General features: G+C 40.8%; 1 protein-coding gene across 2 annotated transcripts in view; it reads left to right on the top strand.

The window, feature by feature from the left end:
* Positions 1–20654, top strand: part of LOC132397885 (glypican-4-like) — a 166451-nt gene that overhangs the window by 80203 nt on the left and 65594 nt on the right. For both annotated transcript variants that reach the window (XM_059976639.1, XM_059976641.1), the window contains 2 exons: positions 2814–2957; positions 15014–15147. In XM_059976639.1, coding sequence (XP_059832622.1) covers positions 2814–2957; positions 15014–15147 — 278 coding nt within the window. The remainder of the gene's footprint in view (positions 1–2813; positions 2958–15013; positions 15148–20654) is intronic.

Here is a 20654-nt window from a genome sequence, read left to right as displayed (position 1 = left end):
ATGTCCTAGGGAGATTGTCTGCTAGTGCTGTTGGGGAGGCATTAAACTAATATGGCAAGGGGATGGGAACCCACACAGAAAAGAAGAGGGAAGGGAAATTGTGGCACAGATCAGTACCAAGGCATATAATTTAGTGGCCATTACAGAAACCTGGTTGCAAGGTGGAGATGACTGGGAATTAAATATCCAAGTGACTCAAGTAATACGGAAAGATAAGCAGGAAGACAGAGGAGGTGGGGTGGCGCTCCTGTTTAGGGATGAGATCAGGGCGATTGTGAGAAACAATATAAGATCTATGGAGCAGTATGTTGAGTCCGTCTGGATAGAGATTAAGAATAGTAAAGGGAAAAAAAATCACTGGTGGGTGTTGTCTACAGGCCACCTAATAAAGATATTGCAGTGGCAGAGGCGATTAACCAAGAAATAATTGAGGTTTGTAAGAATGGAACGGCAGTTGTCATGGGGCATTTTAACTTCCACATAGATTGAGTGAATCAGGTTGGTCAAGGAAGTCTTGGAGGACTTCATAGAATGCATCCGTGATGGCTTTCTTGAGCAGCATGTTAGTGAACCTACAAGCAAAAATACTACCTTAGATCTAGTCCTATGCAATGAGACAGGTAAGATTACTACAATGGGATGAGGGAGGAGTTGGCTAATGTGTATTGGGAGCACAGGCTATTTGGTAGGACAGTTGAGGAACAGTGGAATACTTTCAAAGAGATTTTTCACAATGCTCGACAGAAGTATATTCCAGTCAAAAGTAAGGACAGTAAGTGTGGGGAGAGCCAGCCTTAGATAGCTAAGGAAATACAAGATTGTATCAAATTAAAAGCTCATGTGTACAAAGTTGCAAAGAGTAGTGGGAGACTGGAGGATTGGGAAAACTTTAAAAAGCAATGAAGAACAACTAAGCAAGAAATAAGGAAAGGGAAGATAGAGTATGAAAGTAAACTAGCACAAAATATAAAAACAGATAGCAAAAGTATTTATAAATATATAAAGCAGAAGGGAGTGGCTATAGTCAACGTAGGTCCCCTGGAGGACGAGAAGGGGAAATTAATATTGGGTGATAAGGAAATGGTTGAGGCATTGAACGACTGTTTTGTGTTGGTCTTCACAGTGGAGGATATGCCAAAGAAGGATGTTATGGACAAAATGGGAGGTGAGGATCTTGATAAAATAACTGTCACTAAAGAAATAGTGATGAGCAAACTAGAGAGCCTAAAGGTAGGTAAGTCCCCTGGTCCTGATGGGATGCATCCCCGGGTGCTGAAGGAATTGGCAGAGGTTATAGCAGATGCATTGGTAATCATTTATCAAAACTCCCTAGACTCTGGGCAGCTCCTGGCGGATTGGAAGCAAATGTCACACCACTTTTTAAAAAAGAATGTAGGCAAAAGACGGGCAACTATAGGCCAGTTAGCTTAACATCTGTAGTCTGGAAAATGCTTGAAGCTGTCATTGAGGAAGAAATAGCAAAACATTTAGAAAGGAGTGGTTCCATTAGACAAGCACAGCATGGATTCAGAAAGGGCAGGTCCTGTTTGACAAACTTACTGAAGTTCTTTGAGGACATAATGAGTGCAGTGGATAGAGGGGATCAGGTGGATGTCGAATACTTGGATTTCCAGATAAGGTGCCGTATAAGAGACTTATAAATAAGATACTGATGTATGGAGTCAGAGAAAGTGTATTGGCATCAATGGTGGATTGGTTAACCGATAGAAGGCAGAGAGTTGGTATAAGTGGTTGTTTCTCCAGTTGGCAGTCGGTGGTGAATGGGGTACCGCAGGAGTCAGTACTGGGCCCGTAGCTGTTTACCATTTACATTGATGATTTGGAAGAGGGGACTGAGTGTAGCATAGCAAAATTTGCTGATGACACTAAACTGAGTGGAAAAGCAATTTGTACAGAGGATGTGGGATATAGATAGGTTAAGTGAGTGGGCCAAGGTCTGGCAGATGGAATACAACATCGGTAAATGCAAGATCATCCACTTTGGAAGGAATAATAGAAGAGCAGATTGTTATTTAAATGGTGAAGATTGAAGCATGCTGTTGTGCAGAGGGACTTGGGAGTGCTTGTTCATGAATTGCAAAAAGTTGGCTTGCAGGTACAATGGGTTATTAAGAAGGCAAATGGAATGTTGGCCTTCATTGCGAGAGGGATTGAATTCAAGAGCAGGGAGGTCATGCTGCGACTATGTAGGGTACTTGTGAGGGCGCACCTGGAGTACTGTGTACAGTTTTGGTTTCCATACTTGAGGAAGGATATACTGGCTTTGGAGGCAGTGCAGAGGAGGTTCACCAGGTTGATTTCAGGGATGAAGGAGTTAACCTATGAGGAGAGATTGAGTCGCCTGGGACTATACTCTCTGGAGTTCAGAAGAAGGAGAGGGGATCTTATAGAAACACACAAAATTTTGAAAGGGATAGTTCAGATAGAAGTAGCAAAGTTGTTTCCATTGGTAGGTGAGAGTAGAACTAGGGGACATTGCCTCAAGATTCAGGGGAGAAGATTTAGGACAGAGATGAGGAGAAACTGTTTTTCCCAGAGAGTGGTGAATCTGTGGAATTCTCTGCCCAAGGAAGCAGTTGAGGCTTCCTCACTAAATATATTTAAGAAGTAGTTAACTTTTTACATAGTAAGGGAATTAAAGGGTTATGGGGAAAAGGCAGGTAGATGGAGCTGACTTTACATTCAAATCAGCTGTGGGCAGATGGATGGGCCGGATGGCCTACTCCTGCTGCTATCTCTTATGTTCTTATGACTGTTTATATTTAATTTATTATTAATTTTATTCATTCCAGGCATTTCAGGGATGTGGAAAACCCAAGTCTCAACCTGTGAGCCGTTTGACTCGATCCATAACAGATGGGTTTAATCCAAGATTTCGCCCCTACAGTCCTGAAGAGCGTCCTACAACTGCAGCTGGCACAAGCCTTGACAGACTGGTAAGTTCTCAAAGTCTGATTGCATGCCATTGTACTTGCGTACAACAGGTGGTCCTGTATCTAATGAATAACCAGTTAGTAACAAGATAGGTTCAGTTTTATGTGGTGGAATGAAAAATTGGGAAGAAAAGAATCTAATTAAGCCATTCAACTCCTTTGCTTCTTACTGTTTTACAATCAGATCAGCTATGACTTAATGGGCATCGGGCTTGAGGGACCAAATGGCCTGCTGCTGCTTCAAATTCATATGTTCATCTGTGACCGAACTCCATTGTGCTCAGCTCTGTCACATATCCTTCAGTACCTTTAGAAAACAAAATCTCTGAAATGAAAGCAAAAAAAAAGGTCTTGTGAATCTTCTACACCTTTTCCAGTACAATAACATCCTTATAGTATTGGAACCAGAACTGCAGACACTGTTCTGGTTACAGGTCTCAACAATGAGCTTAGAGCATGGATCAATACTTGGAGCTATCATGTGGTGGCCATTACAGAGACTTGAATGGCTCGGAGACAGGAATGGTTACTTCAAGTGTTGGGTTTTAGATGTTTCAGAAAGGACAGGGAGGGAGGCAAAAGAGCTGGGGGGGGGGGTGGCACTGTTGATCAGAGATAGTGTCACGGATGCAGAAAAGGTGGACGTCATGGAGGGATTGTCTACGGAATCTTTGTGGGTGAAGGTTAGGAACAGGAAGGGGTCAATAACTCTTCTAGGTGTTTTTTATAGGCCACCCAATAGTAACGGGTATCGAGGAGCAGATAAGGAAACAGATCCTGGAAATGTGCAATAATAACAGAGTTGTTATGGTGGGAGGTTTTAATTTCCCAAATATCGATTGGAATCTCCCTAGAGCAAGGGCTTTAGATGGGGTGGAGTTTATTAGGTGTGTTCAGGAAGGTTTCTTGACACAATATGTAGATAAGTCCACAAGAGGAGAGACTGTACTTGATTTGGTATTCGGAAATGAACCTGGTCAGGTGTCAGATCTCTCAGTGGGAGAGTATTTTGGAGATGGTGATCAAAATTCTGTCTCCTTTTCAATAGCATTGGAGAGAGATAGGAAGAGACAAGTTAGAAAAGCGTTTAATTGGATTAAGGGGAATTATGAGGCTATCAGGCAGGAACTTGGAAGCTTAAATTGGGAACATATGTTCTCAAAGAAAAAAAAACATAGAAAAACATACAAAACACAGAAAACCTACAGCAGAATACAGGCCCTTCGGCCGATAAGGTTGTGACAAACATGTCCCTACCCAAGAAATTGCTAGGCTTACCTATGGCCTTCCCTTTTTCTCAGCTCCATGTACCTATTCAAAAGTCTCCACCACCTATCGTATTTGCCTCCACCACCTTTGCTGGCAGCACATTTCACACACTCATTACTCTGAGTAAAATAACCTACCCCTGACATCTCCTCTGTACCTACTCCCCAGCACCTTAAACCTGTGTCCACTTGTGGCAACCATTTCAGCGCTGGGAAAAAGCCTCCTACTATCCACACAATCAATGCCTTTCGTCATCTTGTACACCTCTATCAGGTCACCTCTCATCCTCCTTCGCTCCAAGGAGAAAAGGCCAAGTTCACTCAACCTATCCTCATAAGGCATGCTCCCCAATCCAGGCAACATCCTTGTAGATCCCCTCTTCACCCTTTCTATGGCTTCCACATCCTTCCTGTAGTGAGGCAACCAAAACTGAGCACAGTACTCCAAGTGGGGAGCTGGAAGTCAAAAGAGCCTACCGCGCGCTTGTCCCGAAACCTACTCAGGATAGAAAACCACGCTCAATAATACATAAATTCCTTCGGTACAGTACCAAGGCGGAGATTCTACGAAGGGCTTGGGGTAAGAAGGGAGTGTTTTTAGAGGATAAATTAATATATTTCGACCAAGATTACCCCCCCGCGGTCCTCCAGAAACACAAAGAATACTCTGAAGTAAAGCAAGTACTAAAGCAAAATAAGATTAGATTTCAACCTCCGTACCCTGCTAAACTTCGAGTGTTTTATGTCAACGGGACGCAGTTGTACCAGACAGTGGAAGAGGCGACTACAGACATGAAGGCTAGAGGGTTGCCTGTCAGCATGACCAAAATGAGGGAAAGCCTGGCTGAGGAATTATCCTGCACTGCTTCAGAAATAGTGCGAGAATCGAGAAGTCAGGAGACGGGAGGAGGCTGAGAGAAATATATCAGGAAGAGACCAAGAGTTTCCCAAAGACAGTCCTCACCCCCTTCAGAAGAGCCATAAGGTTTGGCTAACTTTAAAAATGTTGAGAAGCTAAACAGAAGCAAAAGTACACGGTGATATACCTATCTCGAGAAATACTTATTATAATGTGGATTTTATATTACTTAGTTGTTATTCTTTATTCGCTCACTTACTCCTTTTTCCCCACCAAAATTAGAATATATATATATATGTGTGTGTGCATATATGTCTATGTATGTAATGTGTGTGCGTGTGTGTGTGTATATGTGTGTGTGCGTTGTGCGTGTATATATATATATATATACACAAGAGGCTTACACAGGGAAATCTTTTCTGTGTAATGGATTTGTTCACTGACTTTAATGAATACTGCAATGGGGGCCCTCAACTCACAAGTAGGAAGGGTTATCTCCCACAGCTAGACATTTCCTCCAGCTCAACGTAGGGTCATCTACTAGAGACCTCAGCCTTGGAATCACACATTCGTTGCCATTTTTGTTATTATTTGTGTTTCTTGGTTCTTATTTGTTCAGGGAGTAGATTGATTGTTTTATTCTAATTTCAATGATACATTGACAGATAAATACAGATGGCTAAGGACAAGGTAAAATTCATTTCTTTTAATGTCAATGGGCTATGAAATCCAATCAAATGTAAGAGAATTTTATCCAAAATGGAAAAAAAACAAGCCCATGTAGTATATTTACAGGAAGCTCATTTAAGTGATAATGAGCAGAAAGAACTAAAGAGAATGGGCTTCACTAATCTGTTTTTCTCCTTGTATAAATGAGGACATAGGAGAGAAGTTGCTATTCTTATCTCAAGTAAGCTAAATTTTGAAAAAGTATTTGAAATCTCAAACCATGCCCTCTGGTACTGGACCCTCCCAGCATCTGTAACATATTTCCTGCCTCTTTCTTGTCCAATCCCTTAATAATCTTATATTGTTATGAATGTGCCACAACTCTGAGGGGCCGAAGGGTACAAAGTAGCCCCCTCCTTTTTGAGAATCGCAAGATCGCTATTAATTCGGGTCTGGGACCCAGGAAATGAGAGAGACACACGCAGGATCCTCAAGGTTTGGAATGTGTCCTGGGTCTCCGAAAGACAAAGCCACGGATAACGGCCATTGTCTCTGGGAGACGGAATTGTGTACTGAGTACTGTACTATTCATTGAAGCCCTCAGGGAATGACCAAAGTGGACTGGTTGAGGGATGGCACCATCCCAACCTGATTGACATCTGAGACCCCGTGAGTAAGGATAAAAGAGGGTCTGGGGTACAACCCCTTTAGATGCACCAGGAGAAACGCTAGAAATCCCGTGACAGCGTTTAATAGTGACAGCCGGTGGGGCCCGCGTGCGTCCTTTCCCATTGCCTGGGATTGGCGGGACTGACCACAGAAGAACGGCTTAGCTAAAAGGAAAAGGACACCAATGACATTTCAAAGGATCGACATCATAAAAAGGACAAGCTGGCAAGTTCTAAAATCTCTCTCTTGACTCCAACCAACGGCTGCAACCTGAATGAGCTAGTGACTTTTATATTTCCATCGGACAATACATTATCCCCTAGACAATGATTGAGCTTATTTCTTTTTGATTATTATTATACCCACACTTTTAGTATTGACGACGTATATTCTCTGTATGTTTGCAATGATATTATTTTTGTGTATTTTTATCAATAAATACTGTTAAAAATAGTACCATCAGACTTCAACGGACCTCTCTATCTTTGCTGGTAAGTGATCCAGTTACGGGGTACGTAACAACTTGGGGTTCTCGTCTCGGGATTTGGTAACAAATTGGGGGGCCAGTAAATTGGGCTTGTAAGTCCAAACTTGGATCTGGTTACGTGGGTAGCCAGACGGGAAACCAGCAAAGAGGGACGTGGATGAATTTATAGAAAACCCGACTCTGGAGGCGCTAGAGGCGGCCACCAAGTCAGAGTTAATAAATATTGCGAAAGGACTAAGCCTCGCAGAGGTGAGATTGTCGATGAAAAAGCGGGAGGTGTGGAGCGCCATAACTCACTATTATATTGTGAAGAATGTGTTTTCAGCTGAGGTATTGGAAGATATCCCTGAAAAGGCACCAGCTAGTGGAACGGCTCAGTTAGAGTTGGAGAAATTAAGGTTGGAACAGGAAATTAAGTTAAAACAGCTGGAAGCAGCCGAAAAGCAGCGGGAGCATGAGCTCCAGCTTAAGGAGTTAGAGGTGAAAAGGGAGCAGGAAAGAGCTGAGAAACAAAGAGAGCATGAAATTCAGTTAAAACAGCTGGAAGCAGCTGAAAAAGAAAAGGAAAGGACCGAGAAGGAGAGGGAGGCAGGGAAACAGAGGCAACTTGACTTGGACATGGAGAAGTTAAGGCAAGAGCGAAGAGCTCAAGGGTCAGACCAAGAGGAGCGGTTTAATGTTAGTCGGGAGTTGAGGTTAGTACCTCCGTTCGAGGAAACGGATGTTGATAGTTATTTCTTGCATTTTGAAAAGATGGCAGTGAATCAGAAGTGGCCAAAAGATCAGTGGGTGGCGTTGTTACAAATTGTGTTAAAAGGGAAGGCACAACGAGCATTTGTGGCGTTGTCCATGAAGGAGGAAGAGGCTGAGACTTATGAAAAAGTAAAGGAGGCCATTCTTTGGACTTACTAATTGGTACCTGAAGACAAAAGTTCAGAAATTTAAAGAAAGGGTGGAATCAGACGTATACCAAGTTTGCCTATGAGAAGGGTGTGCTCTTGGATCGCTGATGTGCAGCAGAAATAGTGGATGAAGATTTTTGGCGTCTCAGGGAGTTAATTCTGATTGAGGAATTTAAAGGTTGTGTTTCGGAGCATATCCGGTTGTATTTGAATGAGAAGCTGAATAAGTCCATCTCCAAATTTGCTAGGTTCGCAGATGAATATGCCCTAACCCACAAGACAAAGTTTTCCTTGAATAAAAGTTACCAGAGAGTCCGTGGGAACGATAGGGAAAGCCCGCCGGCTGAGGCAGAGGTCCTGCCGGGAGCTAGTGTAAGATTGAGGAGGAGAGGCAGGACAGCCAGAGATTTCTGGACTTGACTTGTTTTAATTGTGGAAAGGGGGGACATATTGCATCTAGGTGCTTTGCTCTGAGGAAGAAGACAGGAAAATGGAAAGCAGCAGTCCCTATGGGATGTGCCGTGGTGATCAGTAAATCGACAAGAGAGCCCCGGGTAGACAGAGTACGAGAAGGGTCTGAGACTTGTATGTCAAACGGAACCGTGTCTCTGAGAGAGGGAGACCCACCAGTTCCCGTGTGGATCTGGAGAGACACGGGTGCTGAACTGTCATTGATTAGCAGTAAGGTACTGGATTTTGGTCGCAAGACGGGAATGGTAGCTTTGAAAGGAATAGGAAAAGGGACGGAAACGGTGCCCTTGCATAGGATCATTATAAACTGTGAGCTGGTATCTGGACCAGTTGAAATGGGGGTGCGATCAGAATTCCCGAGAACTGACGCGGACGTCCTTCTTGGTAACGATTTAGCTGGTGGTAACGTTTGGTCAGCAATGAAGCTGACAAGCCAGCCTGTGAGTGTTGAGGTTCCGCCCCTAGATTCCAAGATCTATCCCGCATGCGCGATCACTCAAAGCATGTTGAGAAAGGTAGCTGAGAACGAGAGCAATTTAAATCCGGCCAGTATCGATTTGGCCGAGACGTTTTTACCGACCCTGTACCACGAGGGTTTAGAGGGTGGTAAAATGAAGATTAGTAAAGTGAAAGAGAGTAAGGGAAAGGAGGTAGACCTGCCCTTAGCGAGGAGAAAAGTTATAGAGGCATGAAATAAAGATGAGAAACAGATAAAGCTGTTAAAGGTTCCAGAGTTGGACATGGATGAACTGTCTGGTTTGGCAGAACTGTTTGAAGAAGTTGAAAATTCTAAAGGTGTTCCCGATAATGAAATGAGGGCAGTCCTAGATGAAAAGGATGCCATTACCTTGAAGAAGTCTGCTGGGTTGGCAGATGAGGTTGTTTCAGCCCGCGGGGTTGAGTTTACTCCGGAAGGGAGTTGCCCAGAGAGTAGCTGGGAGGATCAGGGGAATTTAGAATTTGAAAAGGGTACGGGTATTGAAAGCCTGGAAGAGGCAAATGTCCCGTTTGAGTGTGTCCAAGATGTGGATGCACGTGGTACTGAACCTAGTAATGGAGCTCAGAAAAAGTCTGAGGTATTTGATTCAGTTGAAAAGGAATGCAGTCCTTGTGGGTCAGATGGACTTGGTTCAGTGAAGAAAGGGTTAACCTTGGTAATAGTGGGAAGTGAGAGTTCCCAGTTGTTTGTGCTCGAAGGTGCGTTAAAAGTTAGTGAGGAGATAAAAGGTGGTGAGGTGAATATTATTATTGAAGGAAAAGGGAAAAGTGTAGTTCCCAAATTGAATGAAGAAAATTTAAAGTCTGGACTGATGTCAGAAGCAGCAACCAAACTACAGAGTCAATGGCTTGGTACCGCGGTACCTGTGAATCAATTACAGGTCGAGTTGGAAGGTAAAGGGGCCCCACACGCTATTGTTATTCCAGAATGTGGTGTGAAACCGCAGAATTCGAAATGCTGTTTGAACAAAGAGGGATCGCTGGCATTGAAAGCTAATAGCCTGAAGGGTCCTGAAGAGAAAACTAGCAACTTGCATAAAATTAAAGAATTGTGTGGAAATTCGGAAAATGGTCTAAGTTTGGAACACATTGTTGATAAAATAACTCCTATGAAAGGAACGGGCAAAAGCCTATTTCGCCAGGGTGCACAAGCTCACCACATGGGAATTAACTGGAAAAGAGGCAGGGGTTAATGGGACGCCATTTTTAAATAGCAGAAGCCGGTTTTAAGGGATTTCGACAAAGCATGTGAATTAATCAAGACAACCCCCATGGAAGCTTGACTGTTAAGTTTGAAAGTAACATAAAGATTAGTATTTGCATGAACTTTTGTAGTATACACGTAAGCTAAGATCACAACTCTTTAGTTTTGTTTGCTGAAGGAAAGAAATAAAAATAGGTGGTTATTAAATTGAAGTCTGATGCTACAAGACTTCAGTAAGGTACAAGATGTTAAGATATTAAAGGAAGTGACACTGTAATCATTAACTGTTTAGATGCTGAATTGAATGTATAACTGTATTACTCTGTAGAAAAAAAAACTTTTGTATTGTGTTAGATTCTAAAATCCTGTAAGACTCTGTACTTCTTCGTTTTCACCACTGGTGAAAACGCATTGAAGAAAGGGGGTGTTACGAATGTGCCACAACTCTGAGGGGCCGAAGGGTACAAAGTAGCCCCCTCCTTTTTGAGAATCGCAAGATCGCTATTAATTCAGAAATGAGAGAGAGACACGCAGGATCCTCAAGGTTTGGAATGTGTCCTGGGCCTCCGAAAGACAAAGCCACGGATAACGGCCATTGTCTCTGGGAGACGGAATTGTGTATTGAGTACTGTACTATTCATTGAAGCCCTCAGGGAATGACCAAAGTGGGCTGGTTGAGGGATGGCACCATCCCAACCTGATTGACATCTGAGACCCCGTGAGTAAGGATAAAAGAGGGTCTGGGGTACAACCCCTTTAGACGCACCAGGAGAAACACTAGAAATCCCGTGACAGCCGGTGGGCCCGCGTGCGTCCTTTCCCATTGCCTGGGATTGGCAGGACTGACCACAGAAGAACGGCTTAGCTAAAAGGAAAAGGACACCAATGACATTTCAAAGGATCGACATCATAAAAAGGACAAGCTGGCAAGTTCTAAAATCTCTCTCTTGACTCCAACCAACGGCTGCAGCCTGAATGAGCTAGTGACTTTTATATTTCCATCGGACAATACATTATCCCCTAGACAATGATAGAGCTTATTTCTTTTTGATTATTATTATACCCGCACTTTTAGATGTAGTATTGACGACGTATATTATCTGTATGTTTACATTGATATTATTTTTGTGTATTTTTATCAATAAATACTGTTAAAAATAGTACCATCAGACTTCAACGGACCTCTCTATCTTTGCTGGTAGGTGACCCAGTTACGGGGTACGTAACAATATGTTGCAATCAGATCCCCTCTCAATCTCCTTAATTCCAGCGTGTACAAGCCCAGTCTCTCTAACCTCTCTGCGTAAGAGAGTCAGAGGGTGACAGACTCCAGCTGACAAATGCAACAGGTCTCAACCATGTGCCCTGATCCTGATACAGGACACCCCCTAAGCCCTCATTGTTGGCATCCGTATGCAGTACATATGGCAATTGGGGGTCCGCAAGAGCCAGCACCGGCACCTGGGTCAGCAACTCCTCAAGTTGTGTAAGCTGAAGGCCTCTTCACGTTTTGCGTCTCACCTCGGTCCAAAGGCCTCCAACGGGCTAAGATATTCTCCTCCCTCCTGCCCTTTTTCCCCCTCCCTTTCTTCCCAAGCGAGGTTACTCACACAGGAGCTGATTCAACGGGTGACTCACTTCTATGTAGCCCTTCACGAACCTCCAATAGTAACCACAGAACCCGAGGAACAAGCGCAGAGTGCTCCCAGTCTGGGGTCTTGGCCAAGTGGTAACTGCCTCTGTCTGTAGCTACTCCAACCATGAGACTACGTGCACAACATAGCTAACAGATGTTTTGCAGAACTGGCTAGGGAAGGTTTTAACCTTCAGCTTTCAGGTGGCCCAGCACCTTTAGCAGCCTCGCTTCATGTTCTTCCAAGGTGGACCCAAACACCATGAGGTCATCCAAGTACACCAATACCTCAAGCAAGTTCATATCCGCCACCGTTTTCTCCATGACCTGCTGGAAGGTTGCAGAGGCTCCCAATATACCCTGGGGCATCCTTTTGAACTGGAAGAATTGTAGGGGACATATAAATGCCATCTTCTCTTTGTCCGCCTCACTCATGGGGATCTGGTAATATCCACTCCTCAAGTCCAGCACACTGAACCACTTTGCACCACTCAGGCCAGCACGTCTCCGATCCTTGGAAGCATATACTGGTTGGGGACGGTGTGCCTGTTCAGAGTCCTATAGTCCACAGACATCCGTACCTTCCCATTCTTCTTCCTGGCCACTACTATTGGGGACGCATAGGGGCGTCTGGACTAGGTGATGATCCCAACTTCCTTCAGCTTACACAAATGCTGCTGAACGTCTTCCATCTCTGCAGGGGCCAGTTGCCGCTATCTTTCTCTGTACAAGGTGTTCTCAGTCACCCAGATAGTGTGACAAGTGCTCTTGGAACAACCAACATCAAATTTGTCAGTAAAAAAGACACCTTCCAGTTTCAGCTCCTCTTTGTGGTCATCCGGAGCATCTACCAAGAGACTTCGGTGGGCTGACAGTGGAGGTGGAAATGATAGGGTCTTTTACAAGACTCCTGGATGGCTACATGGAGCTTAGAAAAATAGCAGGCTATGGGTAAAGACTAGGTAGTTCTAAGGTAGGTACATGTTTGGCAGAGCTTTGTGGGCCGATGGGCCTGTATTGTGCTGTATGTTTTCTATGTTAAGACACTAGCAATGTGTCAGAGGTCCATGAGTGTCAGGGAGCAGGAGTGAGTGCCATTGATATTACAAAGGAAAAAGTGTTAGGCAAACTGAAAGGTCTTAAGGTGGATGTTTTGTACTTGGATTTTCAGAAGGCCTTTGACAAGGCACATGAGGCTGCTAAACAGTGTAAGAGCCCATGATATTACAGGAAAGTTATTAGCATAGATAGAGCAGTGGCAAATTGGCAAAAGGGAGCCTTTTCTGGTTGGCTGCCAGTGACTAATGGCTTTCTGCTGGGGTTAGTGTTGGGACCACTTCTTTTTACATTGTATGTCAATGATTTGGATGATGGAATTGATGACTTTATGGTTCAGTTTACAGACGACATGAAGATAGGTGGAGGGGTAGGTAGTGTCGAGGAAGCTGGGAGGCTGCAGGAGGACTTGGACAGATTAGGAGAATAGGCAAAGAGGTGATAGATGGAATACAGTGTTGGAAAGTGTATGGTCATGCAATTTCTTTAGTCTCTTGAGGAAGTAGAGGCTTTAGTGAGCTTTCTTGGCCATGACATCATTATGGTTGGACCAGGACATGTTTCTGGTTACGTTCACACCTTGGAAGCTGAATATCTCGGCTATTGATGTAGACAGGAGCATGTGCATTGCCTGCCCTTCTGAAGACCAGGCTCTCTTTGTAGACCTGGAAGGGATGGTTGATATCATTACCGCATGTCACAGAGCTCTCTGACTCCTTTACTCCGACTCATCATTAGCAGATATGAGGCTGTGACTGTGATATCATCTGCAAACTTGTCGACAGAATTAGAGCAGAATGTGGCCACACAGTCATGAGAGTACAGTGAGTAGAGTAGGTGGCTGAGTAATGCCACCTTCTGGAGCTCCAGTGTTTGGAATAATCATGGTGGACGTGTTGTTGCCTCTCCTTACTGTTTGTGATCTATTGAGGATCCAGTTGCAGAGGGAGTTGTTTACTCTCAGGGCCTGAGTTTGGCAAAGGCTTTGCATGGAAGTATAATATTTAAGACAGAACTGTAATCAATGAACAAGGGTCTGAGTATAGCTGAGTCAGCATAGTACAAGAAAGATGCGATTAGACTGGACAGGGAACAGGACCTAATCAGCATGGGAGAAATATTTTCATGAGAGACCAAGGCTGTTTTCTTTAGATTGGAGGAAAATGAAGGTAAATTTGACAGAGTTATATAAAATTAAGAAGATTAGACCAAGAAAACAGAAAAGACCTACATCTCTTAACAGAGTGATCATTAATTTAAGGGCATGGTTGATTAATTGGTAGAAGATTTGCAGAGAGTTGGGAAAAGAGTTGTCAATTAAATGATCATTCCATGAAGATGGTAGAATCAGAAACCCTCATGATATTCTAATGTAGTTAATACCTAGATAAATCAAAATCAAAATCAGATTTATTATCACTGGCATGTGACGTGAAATTTGTTAACGTAGCAGCAGTAGTTCAATGCAATACATAATAGAGAAGAGAAATTTTTTTAAAATTAAAATTAATTAATGAATTAATTAATTTTGGAGCTTAGCAAAATAGACGGCTATTGGTAAACCTAGGTAATTTCTAAGGTAGGGACATGTTCGGCGTAGCTTTGTGGGCTGAAGGGTCTATATTGTGCCGTAGGTTTTCTATATTTCTAAATCAATTATTGTATACATATATTGAATATATTAAAAATGTGCAAAAAATACTGCATATTAAAAAAAAGTGAGGTAATGACCAAGGTTCAATGTCCATTTAGGAATCGGATGACAGAGGGGAAGAAGCTGTTCCTGAATCGCTGAGTGTGTGCCTTCAGGCTTTTGTACCTCCTACCTGATGGTAACAGTGAGAAAAGGGCATGCCCTGGGTGCTGGAGGTGCTTAATAATGGACACTGCCTTTCTGAGACACCGCTCCTTGAAGATGTCCTGGGTACTTTGTAGGCTAGTACCCAAGATGGAGCTGACTAAATTTACAACCCTGTGCAGTAGCCCACCCCCTCCCCACCCATACCAGACAGTGATGCAGCCTGTCAGAAAGCTCTCTACAGTATATCTATAGAAGCTTTTGAGTGTATTTGTAAATACTTGAATAGCTGTAAGTAGAGGATTATTTGCCATGACCTAGGAAGTAGGATTCATTCAAAGTTAATTTTTCATTTAAAGTGACACAGTGAGCCAAACAGCAACTTCTGTGCTGTGAGTGTCTGTAATTCACAGGTGTTAAAGCCGTGAAGGATCTGATCCCATGGAGGTTACTTGTCCAGTCAATTTTATTGAACAGATTTATAAAAAATTTTACAAGTTACGAGTGATTAACGATTTTAATGTGGAGAATTCTATGTATTTCAGGTGACAGATGTAAAAGAAAAATTAAAGAATGCAAAGAAGTTCTGGTCAGCCCTTCCATACAGTATGTGCAGCCACAATGACTCAGCAGGTGTGGTTGAGCAAGATGAATGTTGGAATGGCAGTAACAGCAGCAGGTGAGAACTACTGTTACGAAAGCCCCAAGTTTCTCCTTAGAACTCTCTTCGATAGGATTAGACATTTCCTCAAACCTTCATGAATATTGCCTCACTACTTTGCTCTCTTTTTGCAATCCTAAGATCAGATGTCTGTACCAACTTGGCTTGCTAGCTGACTCTGCTAACAGCCATGTGACTCAGCATGGAGAAGGCTGCCTTTCATAAGCAATACACATCTAGGCTTGGTATGATTTGGGGTTCAACCAAACAGGAATGTCGGGAATTCCAATTAAGAAATTTGGTTTGAGCGAATGCTGTGTAAAAAGCAATAACAGATCATACACTGCATAAACTTATAAAGACCATAAGATATAGGAGCAGAAGCAGGCCATTCAGCCCATCAAGTCTGCTCCGCCATTCAGTCATGGGCTGATCCAATTCCTCTAGTCATTCCCACCCCCCTGCTTTCACCCCATACCCTTTGATGCCCTGTCAAATCAAGAAGCTATCTATCTCTGCCTTAAGTACACCCAATGACTTGGCCTCCACAGCTGCTTGTGGCAACAAATTCTGCAGATTTACCACCTCTGAATAAAGTAATTTCTCCGCATCTCAGTTCTGAAAGAACGTCCTTCAATCCTGAAGTCATGCCCCCTTGTCCCAGAAGACCCTACCATGGGAAATAACTTTGCCATATCTAATCTGTTCAGGCCTTTTAACATTCTGAATGTTTCTATGAGATCCTCCCCTCATTCTCCTGAACTTCAGGGAATACAGCCCAAGAGCTACCAGATGTTTTTTATACGGTAATTCTTTCATTCCTGGAATCATTCTCGTGATTCTTCTCTGAACCCTCTCCAATGTCAGTATATCCTTTCTAAAATAAGGAGCCCAAAGCCCTAATGCAAGGCCTTGTAGAACGTCAACATCACGTCCCTGCTCTTATATTCTTTACCTCTAGAAATGAATGCCAACATTGCATTCGCCTTCTTCACAACTGACTCAACCTGGAGGTTAACCTTTAGGGTATCTTGAACAAGGACTCCCAAGTCCCTTTGCATCTCTACATTTTGAATTCTCTCCACATCTAAATAATAGTCTGCTCGTTCATTTCTTCCACTGAAGTGCATCATCATAAACTTTACAATATTGTATTTCGTTTGCCACTTGTTTGCCCATTCCGCTGAACTATCTAAGTCTCTCTAAAGACTCTTTGTTTTCTCAACACTACCCGCTCCTCCACCTATCTTTGTATCATTGACAAATTTAGCCACAAATCCATTAATATCATAGTCCAAATCATTGACATGCATCGTAAAAAATAACTGGCAGCCAGTCAGAAGAGGATCCCTTTATTCCCATGCTCTGTTTTCTGCTGACCAGCCAATGCTCCACCCATGCTAATAACTTCCCTGTAATTCCATGGGCTCTTATCTTGCTATGCAGCCTCACGTGCAGCATCTTGCCAAAGGCCTTCTGAAAATCCAAGTACACCTTGTCTTCTGCATCTCCTCTGTCTACCCTGCTTGTAATTTCCTCAAGGAATTGCAGTAGGTTTGTCAGGCAGGATTTTCCTTTCAGGAAACCTTGCTAGCTTTGGCCTATCTCATCATGTGCCTCCAGGTACTCCGTAATCCATCCCTAACAATCGATTCCAACAACTTTCCAACCACTGATGTCAGGCTAACAGGTCTATAGTTTACTTTCTGCTGCCTCCCACCCTTCTTAAATAGTGGAGTAACATTTTCAATTTTCCAGTCATCCAATGCAATGCCAGAATCTATCAATTCTTGAAAGATCATCGTTAATGCCTCCGCAATCTCTCCAGCTACTTCCTTCAGAACCCGAGGGTGCATTCCATCAGGTCCAGGAGATTTATCCACCCTCAAACATTAAGCTTCCTGTGCACCTTCTCAGTCGTAATTTTTACTGCATAAACTTCACTTCCCTGATACTCTTGAATGTCCGGTATACTGCGGACGTCTTCCACTGTGAAGACTGATGCAAAATACGCAGTCAGTACTTCTTTCTTTTCTTTTCAATTTTTTTTTTAATTGATTTTCATATATACATATAAAAAAAACATAACATAATAATGAGTAAATTATGAATACAATAGACTTGAAATCACGTTGATAATAAGATAACAATATCCTATTAAACATCAGCAGAAAAAAAAATACCTTAATCAATCAAGTCCATATGATTATATATGAAAAAAAACAAAAATAACCATTAAAAGAGAAAAAAAATTTGAAAATATGTGAAAAAAGTATATATTAAGAAAAATAAAACACTAAACTAAACTAACATGGGCAATAATAATAGTTTACAAGTAGATGATAGTGTCAACAAACTCCGGAACTCCATACCTGAACATGAATAAGCAGAAAGAAGGTCTGGAAAAGGCCAAATTAATTCATATGAAAATGTCGAATAAACGGTCTCCAAGTTTCTTCAAATTTAATTGATGAGTCAAAAATAGTGCTTCTAATTTTTTCCAGGCTCAGATAAGAAATAGTTTGAGAAAGCCACTGAAACGTGGTAGGAGGATTTACTTCTTTCCAATTTTGTAATATAGACCTTCTGGCTATTAATGTTACAAAAGCAATCATTCGTCTGATTGAAGGGGAAAACTGATTACCATCTTCATTTGGTATGCCAAAAATTGCAGTAATAAAATGAGGTTGTAAATCTATATTCCAAATTGAGGAAATAGTAGTAAATATGTCCTTCCAGTAATTATGTAAAGTGGGACATGACCAAAACATATGGGTCAATGAGGCCACTTCTGAATGACATCTGTCACATTGAGGGTTAATATGAGAATAGAATCAAGCAAGTTTATCTTTAGACATATGAGCTCTATGTACAATTTTAAATTGTATTAAAGCATGTTTAGCACATATAGAAGAAGAATTAACCATTTGCAAAATTTTTTCCCATTTATCTGTTGATATATTATATCGAAGTTCTTTTTCCCATTCTTGTTTAATTCTAACTGATATTTCTGGTTGTATCTTCATAATCATTTTATAAATAAAAGCTACTAATCCCTTCTGACAAGGGTTTAAGGTAAAAATCAAATCTGTAAAGTCCACCAAAGTTGAATTAGGAAAAGATGGTAAAACTTTATGTAAGAAATTTCTAATTTGTAAATATCTGAAAAAATTAGATTTAGGTAATTCAAATTTGTTGGAAAGTTGGTCAAATGACATCAAAGTATCTTCAAAAAAGAGATCACGAAAACATTTTATACCTTTCCTTTTCCATATGTTAAAAGCTTGATCTGTCCAAGAGGGTTTGAAAAAGAAATTAAGTAAGATAGGGCTATCAAGAACAAAGTTTTTCAAAGTAAAAAACTTACGAAATTGAAACCAAATTCGTAATGTATGTTTAATAACAGGATTAGATATTTGTTTATTAAATTTAACTAAATCAGCAGGAAGACAAGAACCAAGAACAGAGAATAGAGAATATCCCTTTACCTCATTACATTCCAAATTTACCCACTGTGGGCACAATGGTGAATCCAAATCTAGTTTCCAATACATTAAATTACGAATATTATTTGCCCAATAATAAAATCTAAAGTTAGGTAAAGCTAAACCACCATCTTTTTTAGATTTTTGTAATTGCTTTTTACTTAACCTAGGGTTTTTATTTTGCCACACAAATGAGGAAATTTTTGAATCAATGTTATCAAAAAAAGATTTAGAAATAAAAACTGGTAAGGCTTGAAATAAGTATAAAAATTTCGGTAAAATCATCATTTTAATAGCATTAATCCGACCAATTAATGATAAAAACAAAGGAGACCATCTTGTAGTAAGTTGATGAATTTGATGAAGCATAGGTAAAAAATTCAGTCTAAATAAATCTTTATATTTCTTGGTAATTTTTATACCTAAATAGGTAAAGTTATCAGTAACAACTTTAAATGGTATCCTATCACTCAATAAAGTTTGTGCATTTAAAGGAAATAATTCACTCTTATCTAAATTTAGTTTATAACCAGAAAAAGTACCAAATTGAACCAACAAGGATAAAATAGCAGGAATAGACCTATCAGGGTCAGAAATATATAACAGCAAATCATCAGCATAAAGTGATAATTTGTATAACTTCTCATTACGGGTAATACCAAAAATATTAGGAGATTCACGAATAGCAATAGCTAAAGGTTCTAATGCAATATTAAATAATAAAGGACTTAAGGGACAGCCTTGTCTCGTACCACGAGATAATTGAAAAAAAGAGGATCTATAGTTATTTGTAAGAACAGAAGCAACAGGTTTATGATATATTAATTTAATCCATGATATAAAGTTAGGACTAAAATTAAAATTTCTCAATGTATTAAATAAATATATCCATTCAACTCTATCAAAAGCTTTTTCAGCATCTAATGAAATAACACATTCTGGGATTGTGGGTGGTGAAGTATGAATTATATTAATCAATTTTCTAACATTAAAAAAGGAATACCGATTCCTCATAAAACCAGTTTGATCTTCTGAAATAATCTGTGATAGTACTTTTTCTAATCTAATGGCTAAAATTTTTGTAAGAATCTTAGAATCTACATTTAATAGTGATATAAGGCGATAAGATGTACATAAAGTAGGATCTTTATCTTTTTTAAGAATTAGAGAGATATTAGCTTCATAAAAAGATTGAGGTAATCTCTTCTTAGCAAACGCATCATTAAAAATTTCACATAACCAAGGAGAGAGCAAAGAAGAAAAAGTTTTAAAAAATTCTACTATATAACCATCAGGACCAGGAGCTTTCCCTGAATTCATTGATGAGATAGCCTCTCCTATTTCCACCATAGAGATAGGAGCATCTAACAGGCTATGGTCTTCATCAATCAGTTTAGGAATATTCAAATTGTTAAAAAAATTATCTATCATGGACTGGTCACCATCAAATTCTGATTGATATAGAGATTTATAAAAATCTTGAAAAGTATTATTAATTTCTTTATGATCAGTAGTTAAATTACTGTCTTGTTTGCGAATTTTAATAATTTGTCGCTTAGTCGAAATAGCTTTTAATTGATTAGCTAACAGTTTGCCAGTTCGATCACTGTGAATATAGAATTGAGCCCTGGTCCTAATTAATTGATTTTCAATTGAAGAAGATAATAGTAAACTATGTTCCATTTGAAGCTCAACTCTCTTCTTATAAAGTTCTTTGGTAGGAGTCACGGAATAAATCTTATCAATTTCCTTGATTTTATCCACTAATAAAGCAATATCTAAATATCTTTGTTTTCATTTACCAGCAGAATATGAGATAATTTGTCCACGAATAAAAGCCTTAAAAGAGTCCCAAAGTATTCCTCTGTCGATTTCTTCAGTACAGTTTGTTGAGAAAAACAAGTCAATTTGCTGTTTTATATAGGTGATAAATTCTGGGTCTTGAAGCAAAGTAGCGTTAAGCCTCCAAGATCTGATATTATTGGAATAGTCTGAAATCTTAATAGATAACTTCAAAGGTGCATGATCCGAAATAGTAAT

This window comes from Hypanus sabinus, chromosome 8 (assembly GCF_030144855.1).
Source record: "Hypanus sabinus isolate sHypSab1 chromosome 8, sHypSab1.hap1, whole genome shotgun sequence".
In the NCBI taxonomy this organism is placed as follows: domain Eukaryota; kingdom Metazoa; phylum Chordata; class Chondrichthyes; order Myliobatiformes; family Dasyatidae; genus Hypanus; species Hypanus sabinus.
Note: the sequence above shows the minus strand (reverse complement) of the source record. Positions and strands in the feature narration are given on the sequence as shown.